The sequence below is a fragment of the Brachypodium distachyon genome, chromosome 4 (assembly GCF_000005505.3).
Source record: "Brachypodium distachyon strain Bd21 chromosome 4, Brachypodium_distachyon_v3.0, whole genome shotgun sequence".
Classification (NCBI taxonomy): domain Eukaryota; kingdom Viridiplantae; phylum Streptophyta; class Magnoliopsida; order Poales; family Poaceae; genus Brachypodium; species Brachypodium distachyon.
Genome location: NC_016134.3, coordinates 12654355 through 12675067, shown reverse-complemented (window position 1 = coordinate 12675067; position 20713 = coordinate 12654355). Strand labels below are relative to the sequence as shown.

The following is a 20713-nucleotide window of genomic DNA, read 5'->3' as shown; positions in this document are numbered from 1 at the left end:
ACTGATATAGGTCTCGGCAAAGCGTGGAACCCTAGCTAGCTCGGTGACTCCCGCGGTCTCTCCTTGGGCTGGGCCTAAAGGTCAGCGCTTGCCTCGTGGGCTTTTCTTACAGATGCTTTACTTTTTTACAAGGGATTCTTACTTGTTGTTGTTCGACCGGAAAGGCCCATTTGCTCCTGGGCTCGTCAAGATAAGGCAAGGCAACCAGTCATTCTGACAGGCCCAATGCTTCTTTTATTTGCGAGTACAGGCCCAATATTTGTTGTTTCACTAATGGGCTCAGCTTCTGTTAAACAATTCGTGTCTTGCGAGTTTTCCTTTGGTGCAATCTTCTTGTGGTCAAACGGCACGATACAGAAGTAACAGAGCAAGGATTTTTTTTTTCTCTCTTTCTCTTAGAGTCGGGTTTTGTTTCTCGTTTTTGATAAATTCCATCTTGTGCGAAAATGAGATACTAAATCAGATGCAAGCTGAGTGCATCTAGGAATGAGAATCCGGCCGCCTCTAGCTAGCTCAAAAGTAAAAATAACATGATCGTGGAGAATTAGCTAATGCGATGCCACACGTACCTGCGTGTGCACACTTTACTTTCTAGCTACTGCACTTGACACTCCAACCGACCAAACTAGACGCGCTAATTGGGGAAGGGAACCAGTTCTGATTGGCAGATTAAAGATGCCAACAGCTTTCCACCTTTGTCTGAGAGACTAAGTTTTTAGGTGAGATCCGATGCCCACTACCAATAACACGATGAATATTTTCTGACCGTCCCACAGCCACCGATTGCCTTCAGAGCATATATTCATGTCAGCCTCCACATTCTCTAATCGAGGCGGCAGGCGAGATCCGATGATGCCCTCGACCGCCACCAATAAGATCGAGATCCAGTGAGGACGGAACCATGCACGGCGGCATTAACCGACGGTCGTGATCAACCCAAGCTCTCCATGTGGCGTAATCCAATGCCGACAGTTGTTCCTCTATGTATGCTCTTAATTTTGTAGTAGTGACATTTGAGAATTTTATACCTAACTTTTATAAGCTATCTGTAAAGAGCACTTTAGCTAAAGGATGTTCTTGAAGCTGTCGGCGACAGGCTGATCGATCGATGATCTGAACGGAAAGGAATCCAAAGCCAGAAGAGTCAGCTAAGTGATCCATGCTACGTGCTTTCGAGTTTTAGCGGAAATAAGGTTTAGCCATGATCGGACTGTTTTAGGCGTGTATCCAAAGTTAGAGCTAAGTGGTTCAGTTCTTTGTCGTGTTAGGCGTACGTCCAAGGAAGGAACGAAGATATATATCGACAAGTGTACTACTTTGGCCCTCTCTGGCTTTTCACGTGGAGAAAAAGACAGCAAGAAAAGTCTCGTGAGCAGTGATCGACAAGTACTCCCTGCGGCCCTGCCTGGTAACTTTAGTTGGAGACTTTTAGTCGTCGCCTATGTCCTCCGCTACAAACAAAGCCATGAAAAGATATTATCAATTCATCATCGGTCGCTTGCCTTTTTCTCTTTCGGTTTACCGTCCAATTAATCAACCAACCTGAGATATATAGATGATGTGCACGAAGTGTTGAAGACCAACCTAAGTATATATTCTATACAATCTCCACGTATATATATAGGATCTTCTTGAACTTTTCAAAACTTAAAAAATGTAACCAAGTTCCAACAAAAAAAATCATTCTTTCAAGGTTGAAATGTACTTTTGTCCCAAGAGCAAAAAAAATTCCCCCAAGGAGTGTACAGTGTCTGATTTTTACATGTCTCTGTTCCTCTTGTTGATCCTGCATCTGATCAAAATGCCAACATGTGCACTTTGAAAATGACAAACCTATGGAAACGAACATATATTCTCTGCATCTCAAATCCTGCATTCTGATCAAAATTGGTTAGGCGCGCATAGTCAGTTAGTTAGCACTAGCAAATTAACCACCAAACCGGCGTGCTCCAGAAAGGATATAAATACTTTGACATGGAAGTTGTCCCCTTGATCTTTTTGCAAGTGCAGTGCAGTACGCCAAGCTTCATTATTCCCTTTGGCGATGGTGATGTGTACGTGGCGATATTTGACACTTGCCTAACCTTTGTCTGCCCGCTGTGCAATCAGGGTCCGTTGGAGTTTTGAAGTATCTTCTCTCCTTTCCCCCTCACTTGCATGCGTGCTGTGGCCACTTGAGCTCTTTGGGACCTTGGAGATGTTGACACCTGCCAGGTGTGCGAACCGTGCGGCGACACGTGTGCCGGGTTTGTTGGTCAATAATTAGTGGAAAAAGGACCGGCCTTGCTCGGAGTTTCGGTACTGGGTTAGTTGGTTGGTCAATAATAAGCAGTGATCGATCAACCCGCCGTAGAGGGACACGTGTCCTGGCTGCTCCAATGGCCCATCTACCTATGTGGTGTAGCTGGAGGAAACCGACAAGGTTCTTGCTTGCTGGGCGAGAATCTGCTTTTGAATCTCCAGGATGTGAATTCCACGTATGGTTACTTAGCATGCATGTATGGACACTATTCGCTTGCATTTATTCTGCTTTGAGCTATCTAACTTTACTTTGCAGATGCCATGCTAACTTGCTAAGAGATTCTCTAGACCGTAGAGCATACATGTACAGACATACAGTTCATATCTGTCCAAAAGTATATCTCGTCGACGTTGCCGTCGAAGTATAAGTAGACTGCTCTCTTTTTCCATCAGTTTGAATGGGTGATCTGGTTCAGTGCATAATACTCTTCATGATATCAGAACTAAGAGGTCACTGCCCTCCACGTGTCGTACCACCGAGAGGTTCCGGATCCACATCAGCAAACTGAATTAAAGCACAACAAGAATTGATACAACTGTAGAAGATATGCATGGTGCCATGGTTCCAACAGCTGGCCGGAGAGAGCGATCTCATGGATCGATTGATTGATGCATGCATGCCGTCCGTTGATATGGTAGAGCTGTCGCTTCGTTGGGTCATGTCAGTACAAGACGAGATGCATCCCAAGTATTCGGAGGCCGTCGTCGTCTTTTCTACAAGTGCGGTGTATCCAGTATCCATGCATCCGCTGGGTGTTGACAGTTTTTAGGTAGAGGGAACGAATCAATTAATAGATCAGCTCGGTGGAGAGAAAAAAGAAAAGAAATATGAGGAATTATTCGGTTGCCATACTCTAGGCTATACAAGGTCAGATCAATTAATATACAAGGTTAAATCAGCTGGGTGGAGACTATGTTGTTTCCTTTTCTTTGAAACGGAAAATGGGGCTGTCCGATTCAAAAACAAAAGAATATGCCGTTATAATCTTCCATGAAAAATATTTTGTGGAACATATAGATAAATGCAGTGAAAAAAATATCGTAAGGTTTCCAAACCTACACGCACATATTTTCCGTATGAAAAAGAAGCGAGAGAATCAACCTAAACCACGCGAAGTCAAATTTTGTTCCGTCCAACTCGACCCAAGGGCTCATTTGGTCGACGAAATTCCTTAGGAACTTTATAAGATTACGGTTCGTATAAAATCTTTCATGTGGAGACTCTTTGGATCAAACAAACATGACGACAAAAAAACCTATGGTTTGCTTTACTTCGTCATATACGATTCTACAGGATTTTTAGAAAACTAATGGTGGTTAATTAGCCCTCATGGAATTTTCCATTTTAGTCTTGAAAACATTTCCTGCTCTTCAAATTCTTGCAAATCTCATGTCCAAAAAGTTCTCTCACATCCTAATAAATGTTTCCCCCGTGTCTTGTAATCTGTGTTCGAAAAAGGTCCTGGCTGACTTGCTAGCTCGACATGTTTATTGGCATGCATGCTAGCAAAAAAAGTCGGTTGCTCAACAAATATTTTAGAAGACACATATCTCTTGAAAATAGTCATGTTTTTTTTAAAAAAAAATTACCACTGCATAAGTTCCTAAAAGTTTGACACATATTGAACTATATAATAAATCTTACTTTTGGCACTATCTTATAGTTATTCTGTTCTTTTGTGTTTCAAAAAGTAAATTGTATTTGAAATGAGAGATTTGTAAGGATGTAGTCTTGCCTAACAGTACAATATTTCTGACAATTTTTAAAAACTTGTAGTATGGTTAAGACATAATTTTTTTTTAAGATGTGCATTTTCATAGGACATGCCCCACACTGAAATACTATCTCTGTTTATTTATGTAAGACGTACTGCGACTACCTAAATTCACATTTGACCAATAATATATGAGTTATGCTATATAAAAAATATTCTTAAATCGTCTTAGGAATTAAGCACTCATACGGCTATGATTTTATCTCCAACCATGAACCAAAATTTATAATCAAAATTCATACTTGGATCCACGGCCTCAAAATCATACTTGATAGTTATAATCTTTACTTTGTGCCACACTGACTCTCCATATCGTGGAATTAGACCAAGGGTCGAAGATCCATACTCATACGTTCAAAATGGATGGGCAGTTGAGCCTCTTTTATTTGGACGAACGATAGAGGATTAAATTGATAAGTTAGCTTGAAAATTGTTGGGAAGCGTATAGTAAACATTCTAACGGGTGGGGGTTGGTGTTGTTGTTGTGTAGCTTGTACTGATGGATCGACAGAAATGGGAGTAAATTAGATAAGTGTACGTGTTGATTGGTATCTTTGTTTCTTTGGGTTGGAGAAACGCATCCATCACGAAAATAAACTAGAGAAGTGTCCGCGCTTTACTAATAATCAGTACCATGGCATCATCTTTTGTATAAATCCATGTGTAAGAGTGACATTAATCAACTTCAATTCTATCTATATATCCGTTAGGTCAATGATGCTGAAATTAATTAAGACGTTGATTGATTACATTCTTACCTGACTAATTGATCCTGGTATGTCCACTGTCTGCACCTTTGACCAACATTTTTGTGTATGGCGTCAGTGGGGGCGTGTAGAACAAATATTCCATGTAAGAATCATGATATGTCACACGCATTAGAAAACGGTGCATATGCCAAAACAGACAATGTTTTCTTTCTTCAAAAATCCAGCCAACTATTTAAGGGTTTGTGATCTTAAAATGTAATAAGGATCGCTATGGTGTCGAGAGATATAACGACCGGAGAAAAATGTTACCAAGCTCACATTATTTATGAGTTCTAGGGCAGCCCAGACAATTAATTAAAAAAACTGATGCTTTTCTAAACACTACTCTTTGGAGTTTGAGGGCAACCATGCACACAACCAAAAAACGATGCTCTTTTGACTAGACATTCGTGGACATATGCAGTTGTTACATAGCTTGGCCAAACTGGCCGGCCACTTTATGGATAGTCTTAAGGGAAAGGAAACTACTTTATAGAGTAGCACAAGATTCTTCTTGTGTTTTTAGAGGATCGATCAATTAATTAGTACTTCTCCTTTTCAATAATTCAGTGTTGATCTATATCCAATCCTGTTTTTCTTTTCATTGTCTGCCGGGACAATGGGACTAGCTAGCCAGCTAGGTGCATGCACGAGTACATTGGACCAATGATCATGTCCATTGAGCAGATGCAATTATGCATATCCAGCCCCAATAATCAGTTGGCCCCTACTATGGGTGGCTGTGTGCCTCCCTATCCAGACAGTGTGCATGTGTGCTGTCGTGCCTGTGGACCTCCCATATATAGTCCCATGCCATGTGTAGGAGTGAGAGAGGAGTTCTTATCAACGTTGTATGCACGTGTGAGTTGCATCTTTGGGAAATTTCTCAATAAATAACCAAGATACATGCACCTACTCACATTGCAATCCATGATTTTTCTATTACTGACTTTTTTTCTATCATGTGAATTGAAGAGACCCTTATTTGGTGACGAAGAGTTATCGCCTCATACTATAAATTGAAAAGCTTGCATGGTCATCTAGCTTAGTTCGCACTTCAGAAATTGTATGATCGATAAAAACACAAGGACACCATATTTAGTCTCTTTAATTGCGATCCTTCGATTTTTCTTGGTCGTGATGCTTGAAATGCAAGAAATAATTAGCTAAGTCTAATTTTAGAATTATTCGGTATAAAGCGGTGACACCTAGATAATTAAGCTAATTGCAAGCTCATCCAACAACCGTGTGTGTGCCTAGCTTGCCACACTACATGATACGTCTAGCATCTTTCCGTATTTTTTTATGGCCCACTTGCTGCCTGATCTGTCTGAACTTCTCCATACATGTTCCTGCACATTAGATTTATAGGGATGATCTAGATTAGCTGCACTAAAACTTTAAGTGCACGTTCGAACCCCCTTTCCTAAGAATGCATTCATGGATCAAGACCCATCATAAGAACATATAAATACATATGTCTGATTAGTATATGATATTAAGCACATGCATTAGGTTCCTTTGCATGTGCAATTTTTTTTTGCGTAAGAAAATTAATGTTAGGTGGTTAGGAGACTAGATGGGTAGATCTACTCATCCACACGTCTTGTTCTCTTGCGCCAGAGAACAGAGGAGGACTTTGACATGGAATCTCTCTCCCTCTCTGTATTCTGCAGATCCTAAGAATAATTATATGAAGCACAATGGCGAAAGCTAGCTTCCACTTGATTCAGATTATAACCCAAGAAGGCTCTTGCAATCTTGTGTAAGGACCGATTCCTACAATCTTGTGTAAAGAAGCGATTTCTGCAAACAAAAAAAAAGTCTTGAATGAATAAATACACAACTCTTTTAAAATAAATAAAAAACCAAGAAAGATTATTCAAGGCAGCTGGTTGCTTGTCTCGTCTTAGCAAATCTACCGCTAGCTGATGCCTTTCTAGAAGATGGGTGAAAACTTTTTGTGTTAGGACTTGTGCGTCACGTGTTATGGGGAGTCACAGATCGAGAAATAAAGTAGGGTCTAGAATTTATTTTAAGCATAGTTGAGCAAAGCAAACGGTCAAACATGAACATACGAATTCAATGGAGACGGATTGCTGTGCGGTCGTTTTCGATGATCTGATCAACATCGCAATTTTAGTGCCGTCCAATAGATAAAGAGTCGAGCCATCAGACATATGAATAAAGTGTTACTTAAGTTAGGCCATGTTTGTTTGGAAGCAAAGACAGACCGGGAATCATGTCCTTTGATGTGCATGGTTGAAAATTTTGGTTAGAAACAAGTTTTTTTTTAAAAAAGGGTTAGAAACAAGTGACGGCGTGATTCCCCCCTTTGCAAAATTGTCAAAGTTTTGATAGCACAAACTAGGTGCGCTCCTTTGCGGCGCCATTTCTGGAAACAATTAAGTGTTACTAATTTTAAACTGATTAATCTATTGGAAGATATGGGTAATATTTTAATTATTAAAATTAACAGGAGACGCTCCTACTGAGACAATACATCCAACATGATAGGCAGGACATATCTATGCACTAGGCAGTACACAAATGATTTTATAAAATAATTAGAGGAAACTCTCTATCAAGTTGTCTCAAAGAACTGATTTGGGCTTTGTTGATCTAGTCGTTCTATGGTAGCAGTGCCCACTCGAGTCGATCAGTTTTGGTGCCGGCTCAGACAGTGCTATCGCTGCCAGTGGCGGAGCCTGAAATCCATGAAACCCCGGGCCATTCCTTCAAATCATAAAAATTATCAAACAAGACCTAGACCAAATCTTCAAATCAGTAGAACTAACAAAGAAAAAACACGCGACGCCCCAGGCCGCGGCCCGGACTGCCAGGGGCCTGTGTCCGCCTCTGATCGCTGCCACGTGTATGCCTCAACGCGACAATATGCTCCGAGATACTACTCCTCGGTGTACGTCAAGAAGAAGAGTCGACATCCATTGAGTGGCTCAAGTACTCAACACTTGACATAATATTTTAAGAGAGTAAAATGAGATGACGAGGGCAGAAAAGACTGATTATTTCGTGGTTGTCATGCATTGGATGTCTTCTGGCATATATACTGATCATAATTTCAGGATGGGCCTCATGCACACATGGACCTGCCTATATATTGGGCTAAAATTTCAATAAACCAATAATTAGAAAAAATATATCAACAAAACAAGTCATATCTATTAGCTCTAGAGATGAAAAAAAAATCTTGCTTGGGTCAAATTCCCTTTTCTTTTTCTTAAACTTTTTAGGAATATGCTCTCAAGTTGAGCTCTTGGGTCCACTATTAGTAACAAGGCAAACAAAGGAACAATCACAAACATGGTCACATGAATCATAGCTAAGACAGGGAAAATAAGGACAACACAAGTTTAGAAAATAGCTATAAATGGTGTGAAGGGGCAAACACATAGATTAAAGCTAATTATTTAAGGAGATATACTGAAAATGACATGGCTGACATCACGCAAGACATTTTTTCGTACATGTCCAAATCTGCGGAATTAAATAATATAAGATTAGTTTGCAATCTCCTCTAAAATATGATAGAGCTGATCGATACATGTCACCAAACTATACTACATTAACTCGTGAAGTCATGACAAAGACAAACCAATCACATTGGCGAATCTCCAATTGTATATGGACCAATCATGCACTATTTATAATTGTGGATCTGACGGAGTCTAGTATCAAAAGATAGCAATGCATTATCAAGCTATGTGTCACACGAGATGAAGCATGGACTTCCATTAATTTGTTTTATAATATATAAAAGATGACTCTACCGGCTTAAGAATTTGCATCGTAAAGATATTAGCATATCAGATTACAACCCTAATATTCTGATTGGTGTTATACAGTCAGGTTTTGTTTTCTTAACAGGAGTTATGCAGACAGTTAATTATAAGTCCACAGAGGGGGAAAACAGAGTATGTCCTCATAACAAAAATCTGAATAAAATGCATCTCACACTACTACAAATCGGTCTATATCTCACGGATCGGTCGGGCGCGACCGTTAGTGATGAACCACATCACTGTCGGTCAGGGCCCCGACCGTCATTGATGAACAGACGGGGTCTGTCCGTCCCCGACCAACCATACATCAGTGACGGTCGCGCGAGGCGACCGCCACTGATGTACCATCGTTCTCCGCGAGAGCCAACATTACTTTTTTCCTTTTTGCAATTGTTGTCGGACGCAAAATTTGCTCGGTAACCTTTGAGAATTTTGCCATATCAGAAATGGTTACAAGCAAACGAGTCTCTAGCGTTATGTCTAGAGGATCTAGTAGTACCCCTTTGGTCCTGAATTTGGCTCTTCCTAAGAGCAAATTTCAGGCCAAAAAGTTAAAAAAATCCCCTCGTATGTCCCATGCCAAAGCACAGGTGTAAAGGCCGCCGGCTTTGATTTCACATGGGCTAAGGTGCCGCTGTGCATGGGTGGGGCATGGGGTTCCGCGATTTTCTAGGCCTGTGTGAGATACTCTTCTTCTTATCAAACGATTCTGGGCGGAATTCTTCCTCCCCTCAGGCCTAGTTAGACCAGTGCACATCAGGCTTGTCACCCACTACAGTAAATTAAACTAAACTGTTTTTTTACAGGAATTAAACTAGACTGTTACTTTCCAATCCGCACATAATTCTACCGTTACTAATGTAAATTTAAAATTGGTGCTTCACTTCTAGTATTTGAAGTGTTTCACTTGGTCAAACATAAGCTGTCTCAATCGATCGTTCGGTAGTTTTGATTTTCATGCGAAGCTGATACGTTTGACTTGGAATGTCACTAACAAAAGGAGTAACTAAACAATGATAGTATTAATCCGGTGCCCATGTGAATACGAGAGATCTATGCAGACTTCATGTCGACTTGTCTGATCAATGATTCTTGGGAAGAAGTGATCCAAAGAACATTGAGTAAACTAGCTAATGTGCTATATCCACCCCAGCATGTACACCAAAAGAAAATGACAAATATTACCAAGGAGGAAGACAGAAGTAGATGTGGTTTCCGCAGGCAGAAGTAAATGTTGTTTCTGCGCGGATGCCATTTGTTGTATGCTTTTAAATTCTAAACACGGAAGATGCTGCAGAAAGCTACGCTCAACATATTTGGTAGTGTGCATATCAAATAAGATGATCATAGAAATATCCTCAGAAAGAAAAAACCCTACTATTATGGAAAGTATCTTTACCGTTTACCGACTGAACCACCGTGTGCTCGCAGGATATCCAAGTGCATGGATCTAACATTACAAGCAGGATATTTGAACGGTGTAGAGATAGCAGGGGACACATAGGCTTTTGAGGTTGCAGGTAGGGGGAAATATAATAGCCGGAGCTTCTTATCTCATCATGCCCATCCTTTTCTTGGCACTACATGGAAGCATCTTTCACACATTAAGATACATGGAACTCATTGGCCAAACTGGCTTGGATCTGTTTGGCATGCCTGCTACAAAAAGGGCCCCCAGAAGTTGCTGTGCTGTGAAGCTCATGGCTGCCAGGAGAGAATCTTATATCTCCTCCTCTTCCTTGCTCTGTCTTCCTCACTAGATATATATCTATCATACATACATGCCAACCTGCTCAATTTGCTTGCTTCTCAGCACAAACAGAGCTCCTGGTTCGGCTGGTAAAGTATAACAGAGAGCTTCTTTGGGTGCCTTCCTTGCTCAGACAGCTCCACAGGGAATTTTGGCTGCTGGAAAGCATATACAGAGGTGAGCAGAAACTTCTTCTGATCTCTTCCTTGTCTTGTTTCTTCTTCCATGGAACATTTGTGGCAAGCTTCAGAGTTCAGAGTATGCAGATCTTTGTCTTGTAAAGTTCTGTCTTCTTGCGATGATGTGTTTTTTTCTGAAGGCTTCATGGTATGTGCCAGTCTGAAAGGGCGTTTTTAGCTAGTCCATTCTCTGTCTCCTTCGTGCCTCTGTTTTGCTACTCTGTCATAGAAAGAACAATTTACAGTCGTTCTTAGAAGCGATAAGGCATGCTGTTTCAAACGTGTGGAGGGAATCAATGCCTGCAACTGCAAGAATAAGATTGTGTTAGTTCAATTAGTTAGAGAAGGATAATATTTGATCAGTTGTATTATCAAGGCATAGGTTATGGCTGCAAAACTTGCCAATATACAGAATAACAGAGTCATACTTTCTCAGAGAAGAATAGAGTCATACTTTAGTTAATATCTTAATCTGATAAATCATATTATTTGGTATTTAGTTTTGTTTTCTGGTGTGTATCTATTCAAGCGATACCATATAATTGTTCCTCCAAGTTTAGTTGCACAAAATAATTGGTTTCTACAAGTGATAAATCTAGAAGAAGAAAAATTTACAATGATATTTACTCATCAGAACATAGCCTAGGAAAATAACGTCACCAATTTATGGAACAAGGAACTTTGATAGATATTTTGATAATGAAATGCAGATCATATTGCTATTCATGGTCCCAAGCCGTACTCATTGTGATATTCTTATGAAACAGATAGGAGATAGGCATAAAAAAGGAGACTTGCAGCTACCATTACCAAGAGATGGATAGAGAGCAGATGAAGATGGCTATCCTGGAGCAAGAACAAACATTCAGACAGCAGGTACGACCGCACTCTCATGGAGACACTATTCTTCTGAATATAATCTGCAGCTTGTAATACAAAGTTGAACACCCTTCCTATTAATTGCTGCAGAAAAAAGAATCTGAAAACTAGCATTCCAGTGGTAGTTATATATCTCACTGATTTCTATATCTTACAAACCAGGTTCATGAGATGCACCGAGTTTACCATGTTCAGAAGCAGCTGATGAGGGAGATGCAGACAGCAGGGCAGAACAGAGCTCACACCGAGATGAAGCCTAAACTCGACGTCTGGTGCAACGAGAAGGCTACCAACCGTCAGCAATTATACAGCTTCACAAAGAGCAGCACCCCTGTCTCTGCAGAAGAATGCAACCTTGAGCTAACTCTAGCAACTGGGAGCAGAAGTAGCAGTAGCAGCAGAAGCCAGATGGGCAAGCAAGTAGTGAAGTCCTCAAACTCTGACTCTGGGACGGCGGTGTCATCGACATCGACAGAATCCGAGCTGGCTCAGTTCAAAGAGTTTGCCCCGACCACGGTGAGGTTTCAGAGTGATAGCAAGAGGTTTGCAGTTGCCGATGAGACAAGTCAGTCTCCTTGGCTGCATCAGTATGTGAGCCTAAGGATGGCATGATGACTGATTTAGCTAGAATTCGTGGTTGTAGATTTCAGAGAAAAACAGAGAGACGTTGTTACATGTACATCACAGAGCTAATTTGCTGCAACAATTGGCAATGGACAAGAGATGGTTGTCTAACAATCTTTGTTTTTTAGAGGTCCCTATGCACTGAATTTTTAGTTTTTTCGGCAAAACCTTCAAAATTTCACCCAAGTACGGTTGGAGTTCCAACAAGCATGGGCGGAGGACCCAGTAGGGAAAGGTAGGGCGGTTGCCCTAACTTGATTTTTGCCTCAGTTACGGATTGGGGAAGATTATGAAACGGGGAGCTAAAGGGCGGAATCCGTTCGTGGTGTGATGGGAGGAGAAACGGTCAGGAGCGAGAGAATCGAAGGGGAGATCAACCTGCTGTTGAGGCGCTCGCGTGAGGAGGAAGACGATGGGCGCTAGGCAGTGTGATGGGTGGCGGCGCTCGGCCGAGGAGGAAGAAGATCCAGGAGCGAGGGGACTGGGTCGCTCGGCAGAGGGAGGGAAGGGCCAAGGGGGTATAGTAGCCAACTACCGACGAGGCAGAGGGGCAGAGGGAGGAAGTAGTAAATGAGCTCGCTTACACAGTTACTCCCTCTGTGGCTCCGTTCCGTAACATGAGACAAGAATTATGTAACAGATGGAGTACATATGTAAATGCAGTAAATTAACAGTTTAGTCCACAACGTGAACGTGGTTCAAAAAAGCATCACTTAAGCGCGCAAAAGCTCTCATCGGTCGGAAAACGCATCGCTTAGACCTTATTTGGTTGGGCTTAAAACCGCCTTTTGACTTTTGGTTTTTAAGCCACAAAAGTATCTATTTAGATGCTTTCAGCTTTGGATTTTCACATTTTACTTAATATTTTTAGATGATGGTATAAGTAAAACCAAGTCAAAATCACCTAAATAGGTGATTTTGTGACTTATAAGCCAAAACAAAAAAAAAGCAGTTTTAAATCCAACCAAACAGGGCCTTATGCCCTAAGCGACTACTTCAGGGCTGATAAGGATCGTTAGCACAATTCTCAGCCGTAGAGACGGCTTCTCTCTCTCCCGCCTGATTCCCTCCAAAAATCCCTCCATTTTTTCCAGTTCACCTTTTTCCTCCAAGGATTCCGTCAATTTGGGCGAGCAACAGAATCCCGCCAATTTCTCCTATTCCCCTGGACTCCCACCAAATATCCCGCCAATTTCTCCTAGGCGAGCAACAATGTCTCTCAAATTCTCCAATTCCCCTTGATTTTCTCCAAGAATCCCGCCAACTTCTCAGAAACAGAGTCTGTACGGAACGCTTAAGATTCAATTCCTCTCAGCGATGCCTCACCGCTCGCTTAGCGCTTTTTTGAACCCTTGTTCACAAACTTACAAAACGCAAGAACAATGTATTAAACTGAGATTAGTGATACTGTTTAAGAAATACATGATAGACGAAAGAATGACAAACTCATGTTAGGTACTGTAACCATTGCATCAAATTGTTAGCTATTCGAATTAATTCTAAGACAAATTATTAAATCTTTGTTAGATGTACATTTGTTTGCGCGAATTTGTATTTGCATCTCTGTATAAAATAAATATGCAAAGTTTCAACTAATTTAACTCTGGATCAATAAAGACAACGCTGGCGATGACTTGTCAAGCTACGCATTTGGATCGGGTCCGAGAAAAATGTCATAGGAGACAACGACGGCTGGTCAATTATTGCGTACTTCGATGGCGACGCCCGCGTGAGGCGGTGCGTGTGTGTTCCAACGTGCCTTTGGGCAATCGACGATAATATGGCCAACAAAGACCGGCTCTTCAAGAGACCTAACTTCCCGTACTATAGTTATTTTGACTATCTAGTGTTGATGTCCATGTATGATTGCTCACTGATGTCTTATCTGTCGTTCCTTTAATCGTATTTCTTGCTTATGAAAGTGGATATAGAGAAATGTTGTAAAAAAAGAAAGTTGATATAAAAATCATCTTACTTGATAACAGTAGATGTGATAATCATGCTCAGGTGGTGTATTTTTCTTTTACCAAGTTCTAATTTTGACAGGCCATGTTTCAGATCGTGTAATTTTTTGTTGATAAGATAACATATCTGTCGAAGTATGGAGAAGGCGTTGTTTATTATGCAAAATATCTTTGATATTTTTAGGTCGGTAAGTATGAAAGTATCTTTGGAAATAAAAATAACTATATATTTACTCATAAAAATTAAGTTGTTGGTAATCTGCTCACTTCGCTCAAGAACTATTTGCATCATAATAGTAGCTATATATTCTATGTTGTAGATATTTTTTATTACGATCATTCGATTTTGGTCGATTTGACATATAATATGAGGAAAATTTATATTTAACATAAATATGAGGAGATTATATATCATAAGATTGTACAAGATAAAAATCCATCCTAAAGTCTGGACAATCAATTTTATTAAAATATATTTTACAAACCTAGAAAAATAGTAAATGTGAGGAATTCGCCCTACCTCAGAAAAATGTTCTCCTCCACCGATGCCAACAAGTACATAAACATGACACAAATAAGGACCACAATTATGCACAAACTGCAAAGCTCTAAACACCCAACAAATTTTAAAGGAATATTCATAGCCGTCCACTCAAAATAAGACGTCGTATTCATAAAAATTCAGAACTAGTGTCTATCCTGGTAAATCTACTTGCTGCTACAGGCTCTGCCAGCAGAAAACTAATCTTCAAAAAATTAATCTTCAGAGTCATGGGAGGGACAAAAGGAGTGCTCATCGTTGCAAGTACAGCCAGGCACACAGGGTTGCTTGCTGGCAGCTGGCGGCTCTGCTTGAGAAGGCGCGTGAGCGGAAGTCAGCCCGGAGGCTTATGGGCGTGCGGCGCTCGGAACTGATGGCCGCAGTTGGTGACGGCGGCGCAGGGTCCCGTTGGGCTTACATGGATGATGGATGGCTCCCATGGATTCGGCTCAATTGTGGCTCCGTGGGCCGTTTCCCTTTAATTCTCCCACTCCCAATGAGTTAAATGCATGAAGAAATATTATTGGGTTTGATTTCCGTGTAATGAGAGAGAAGTAATTTTTGTTAGTCTAAAGTGCTTTGTAAAGAGAGAAGTACACTCTTTTGTCGACAAATTTGAACCCAAACGTACACTTATTTGTGGACGGAGAGACTACATGGCAAGAACGGTTGGAAAGTACTAGTAGTTCATCTCATCCTTGTACCAATCTGCCTAGCTCTTTCTTGGAGTCTACTACCCCCTGGACATTATCTTGGTTTGGTGGGGTGTTCCTTATACTCCAATGTACGGTAGCATTGGTTAAGACATGGGTATAAAGATGCATAATAACAAAGAAATGAAAACATATTTGATTTCTTACAATAGTGCTACAGTGTTCTAAACTTGTTGAGTCTGGTCCTTAAAGATGCCTAATACTACGGTAAAATAGCTCCTCGGCCATCCCTTTAAGGTGAATTAGCCTTGATCGGGTATCTTTCGATGTGAATGGCTCTAGGCTGCGTTTGCACACTTCAATATCTGCAAGGCATTTTTGGACCTGTTTGCGATAGCAGAAAGTGATGGTGCGCCGTCAGTTCTCCTTAGCCCCCAGTGAGTTTACTTATGATGATGGTGGGGCTACTTATCCATGTCACCAACGGTAAAAAGAGAGCGCTGACAGGTGGGTCCCACAACTCATCCAGGTTGGCACGGAAAGCGCCTAAAAACCCTGACAGGTGGGGTCCACTTCATTTCTGCGTCCGAGTTGGTCCCACTGGAGAGCCATGAGATGGGAACGAGCCCCTCCGTGCCCGTGGCCATATCACCAGCCCTTTTCTGTTGCCCCCTTCTTATCCGGCGATTCTATTAAAGGAGCACCAACCCTAGCCAGATACCCCGCATCTCTCCTCCAGCCTCTGCCGCCATCAAAGCCCTCCGCATCCCCATCTTCGATTCCACAGCTGGTGCCCCACCCCAATACCCCAAACCATGAACCCACCGCCATCGTCCGGCGCCACGGGGCGACGCCGTGGGGCAGGCGGCACGGCAGAAGGATGGCGCGGTAGGGGTGCAGCAGCGCGCGAAAGACCGGCGCGCCGTGGCACCGTTAACCCCAACCTGTACTGCAGCAACCACGTTGACGGCCGCTCAGAAACCTCGACAACGGCGGCCCGTCCAGCCGGCAGGCAGCATGTGACATCAAGGAGATCCAGGCACGAGCTGATGCTTTGCGGAGGTTCCTGGAGACGAAGGAACGTGAGGCTCGAGAGGCGGCGAAGGGGGAGGGGGATGTGATCGAGCTCTTCGACGACGAGTAGTTTAGGTTTAGTTGAATTTGGCCCCTGTGGAATTTACGAAGACTACAAAATCTGTCGTTATCTATGTAGTCTATCTATTTCGTTCTATTAGTTTTGAATTTATTCAATTTGTAAGGTGAAATGCAGATTCTGAAATGACACTACTACAAAACGGTCTATATGCAATGGCACATCAATAACGGGTCCGACGCGGCCGTTACTGATGAACTACATCAGTGTCGGTCGCGGCCGCCACCGTTACTGATGAACAGAGCGGGGTCTACCCGTCCCCGCCCAGCCATACATCAGTGGCGGTCGCGTGAGGCGACCGCCACTGATGAACCATCATACCTCGTGAGATACATCAGTGGCGGTCGGTTAAGAGACGACCGCCACTGATGAACCACGCATCAGTAACGGTCGCCCTAACGTGACCTTTGCTGTTGTACCCCCCCTATTATCAGTAACGGTCGCCCAATTCCCGACCGCCACTGATGAGTGTCGCGGTTTAAATACGAAGAACAGAGCCGTAGCTGGTCGCGCTGCGCATCGTAACGGACCAGCTGCGGCCCCTTCTTCTCCGGCGACGGTGAAACCCTGCCCGTACGCGCCATGGCCGCCGGCGAGCCCCCCAGGTAGCGCCTCCTCCCTCTCCCTTCCTCCCCTCTCCCCCCCACGCCGGCGGCCGTCGTCTCTATGGCCGGCGAGCTCCGATCTTTGAGGCCGAAGCTTCTCTCTCCCTTGCGAGCTCTCTCTCCCTCCCGATCTGCCTCGCCAGCCTCCAATTTCTCTCCGAAGTTCCCCAATTTTAAATTTTCGAGCTCCGGTCGCCGGCCAAAATGCGGCCTCCTCCTCGTCGCCCGGAGCTTCCCTCTCCCTTGCGAGCTCTCTCTCCCTCCCGATCTTTCTCGCCGGCCTCCAATTTCTCTCTGAATGTCTCTAATTTCAAATTTTTAGTTAGCCCCGGTTAATTAACACCTTAATCCCCTTGTCAATGATTAGGCTAACTATTTTGCTTTGTTTGTTATCTTGTGTATTGTCTTGTAGATCGAAGGACCGTTCTTGGATGTACGCCAAGGAAAGAATCAATGCTCGATGGATAACCGAATGGACGGTCTTTTTTGAAGTCGTGAAAGGTGATATGGAACGAAAAGGACTTGTGATGATGCGTTGTCCATATCGCAAATGTGGAAACACATGCATGATGAAGCCTGAAGATGTTCAGATGCACGTGCTGGCATCGGGTTTTGTGGAAGGTTATTCTCACTGGACTTGTCACGGGGAGGATGCGGTTGATGTCGGTAGCGGTAGCGAAGATGATGATGTCCTGCGGTATGATCTGGCGAATGATTCCGAGGAAGAAATAAGGGTCGATGAGGAGGCTAATGTGGAAGGTGAAGGAGCTTCACCTGGCAGGATTGCCGAAATGCTAGATGACCCGTACCTACGGGACCAGCCGGAGGAACCCGAAGATGAGGCAGAGTCTGCCCAGTTCAAAAAATTGTTGGAGGACGCAAACACACCCTTGTATGATGGAGCTGGCGAAGAAAACAACGTGTTCGAAGTGACGCTCGAACTTTTGAGGCTGAAGGCAGCATCATGCTGGTCAGACAAGAGCTTCACGGACTTGTTGAGTTACCTTGCTTCGGTTTTTCCACAGCCAAACAAGTTGCCCAAGAGCACATACGAAGCGAAGAAGATTACGTGCCCGCTTGGATTAGATTGCGTGAAACATCATTCATGTCCAAACGACTGCATGGTATACATTGGATAGTACGAGAACCATGAGAGCTGCCACATATGCGGTGCATCGAGATACAAGAAGAAAAACGCCAGAGCTGGCGAAGACGATGGGGAAGAAGTGACGAAGGGCAGGCCGGCAAATACTGTCTGGTGTCTTACGGCAGGTGGCCGAGTTGAGCGTTGGATGCAGAACGTTAAGGACGCAAGGTATCTCGTCTATCATGATCCGGCGCAGGCTGCATTCGATCCTGACGGGCACTACCGTGTGGAGAAAGCTGGGGTCCTAAGACACCCTGCCGATGGGACTCAGTGGAGGAACTTCGACACGGCATTTCCAGATTTTGGGGCAGAGCCCAGAAACCTGAGGCTCGGTCTCAGCACTGACGGGATAAATCATTTCAGAAACATAAACAACAAGCACAACACATGGCCAGTGATCTTGTTTGTCTACAACCTTCCTCCATGGTTAATCATGAAGAGAAAGTACATCCACATGTGCATGCTCATACAGGGTCCAAAGCAGCCGGGAGCTGACCTAAATGTGTATCTGCAGCTAGTGAAGGATGAGCTGAAGCAGCTTTGGAACCCTGGCAGAGTGGTTTGGGACGCAAACAGGAGGGAGTACTTCACGATGAGAGCAGCGCTTCTGACCTGCATGCATGACTATCCCGCGAATGGAAATACTTCATGCCAGGTGACACATGGCTACAAGGCCTGTACAAAGTGCGGGGAAAAACGACATCGGAGAAGTTGCCCGCTTCATCCAAAATTGTTTACATGGGCCACCCAAAGTGGTTGGATGCTAAAGACCCTTGGAGGGATGAAAAGGAAAGGTTCAATGGGAAGACGGAGCACGGGACAGCGCTGAACGAGAAGTCTGGTATGCAAATCCTTGAAATTGTGAACGAATTTGAAGTTGTCACCGGAAAGATTGTTGTGAAGAAATATAAGGAACCTGAAGGCGTCGTGTGGTAAACGAGGTCCGTATTCTGGGACCTGGAGTACTGGGCCCATTTAGAATGCCGCCACAGTATAGATGTGATGCACGTAGAGAAAAATGTATGCGACAACGTGCTGGGGTTGCTGAATGACATTCCAGAGAAGACGAAAGATGGACCCAATGCACGGAAGGACCTGGAACTCATGTCTATCAGAAAAGAGTTGTGGGACAAAGATCAAGCATCGGCGCCGACAAGAATGGTTTCGTGACGGTGGCCACGCGGCGTCGTCTTGCATGTTACAACCTGTACAAAGACGAGTTGCATAGGATTTGCTAGTGTCTGTAGGGCATTAAAGTCCCATCGAACTACTCGTCAAGCATCAAGCATCTAATTGACATGAAGAGTCACAAGCTATCTGGCATAAAGTCTCACGACAACCATGTCATACTCACTCAGTTAATTCCAGTCGCAATCAGAGGTATCATGGAGCCGCACGTAAGGGAGACAATCATGAAGCTTTCTGACTTCTTTGACAGCATCTCGCAGGAGTCAATCACCGTTAGACGATGCCAGATACTGAAGGATAGTATGATACAGATTTTGTGAGAGCTCGAGATGTTCTTCCCTCCATCATTCTTCGATATCATGGTCCATCTAATGATCCACATATGCGATGAGATCTTGTCCCTAGGGCCCTCGTTCCTGCATAACATGTATGGCCCTGAACGATACAACGGGTTCTGAAGCGCTACGTTCGTAACAGATCGCGTCCGGAAGGTTCCTGCATAACATGTATGGCCCTGAACGATACAAGGGTAGAAGAGTGCATCGAGTTCTGCACGGATTGGTTGGCCGATCAGAAATCAATAGGTGTTCCCGAATCACGGCACAAGGGCAAGCTCGATGGCGAAGGTGTCCTTGGACATACATACCTTAATGTCTATGTAAGAGGAAGGGAAGCTGACTTTGAAAGAGCAAATTTGGTTGTGTTGCAAACTATGGATTGCTGCCGGCCTTATCAGGAAATGCACATGGAACAACTGCAAAATGAAAACCCAAAAAGAGGAGAAGTCTGGATCCACTGGGAGCACAATAAAACATTCGTAGCGTGGCTGAAGAATTATTGGTATGGCAGGAAGACGACCAATGTATCAGAAGAGACGGTTGCATGTTTGTCACGGGAACCTGCTTACCACGTCTCTACTTGGCAATCATATGCGATCAACAGCTATAACTTCTACACTGCGTCTCAGGACTGTAAAAGCACGTATCAAAATAGTGGTGTGGTCATGACTTCTGAGACCGCGACCGACGACAACAGCAAAACCAAAGAGTTCTTCGGCGTTATCGAGGAGATCTGGGAATTGGAGTACTCGATCACAAAGATCCCAATGTTCCGTGTAAGATGGACCAAAGGTGACAAAGAAGAAAGTCACAGGTTCACGACGATGGTGCTACCTCCTGAGATCCCTCGTGAACAAGTTGACGTGAGAAAAATCCTGACAAGAGAGGAGCCATGGGTCTTTGCTAGACAATGCAAGCAGGTATTCTACATAGACGACCCGGCAAATAAAGGCCGCGTCGTAGTAAGAAGAGGGAAAAGAAGCATTGTTGAAGTGGACGGAGTTACTTCACAAGAAGCTTACAAAGGTTTTCATGATCCGACGACCACCGCAGATGATGAAGAA

The 20713-nt window shown here is 43.4% G+C and overlaps 1 protein-coding gene across 1 annotated transcript; it reads left to right on the top strand.

The window, feature by feature from the left end:
• Positions 1 to 10199: 10199 nt before the first annotated feature.
• Positions 10200 to 12187, top strand: LOC100821964. Its single transcript, XM_003577266.4, has 3 exons — positions 10200 to 10555; positions 11325 to 11433; positions 11599 to 12187. The coding sequence occupies exons 2-3, from the start codon at positions 11374 to 11376 to the stop codon at positions 12046 to 12048; spliced, it is 510 nt and encodes a 169-aa protein (XP_003577314.1). The 5' UTR covers positions 10200 to 10555; positions 11325 to 11373; the 3' UTR covers positions 12049 to 12187.
• The last annotated feature ends 8526 nt before the right edge of the window (positions 12188 to 20713 follow it).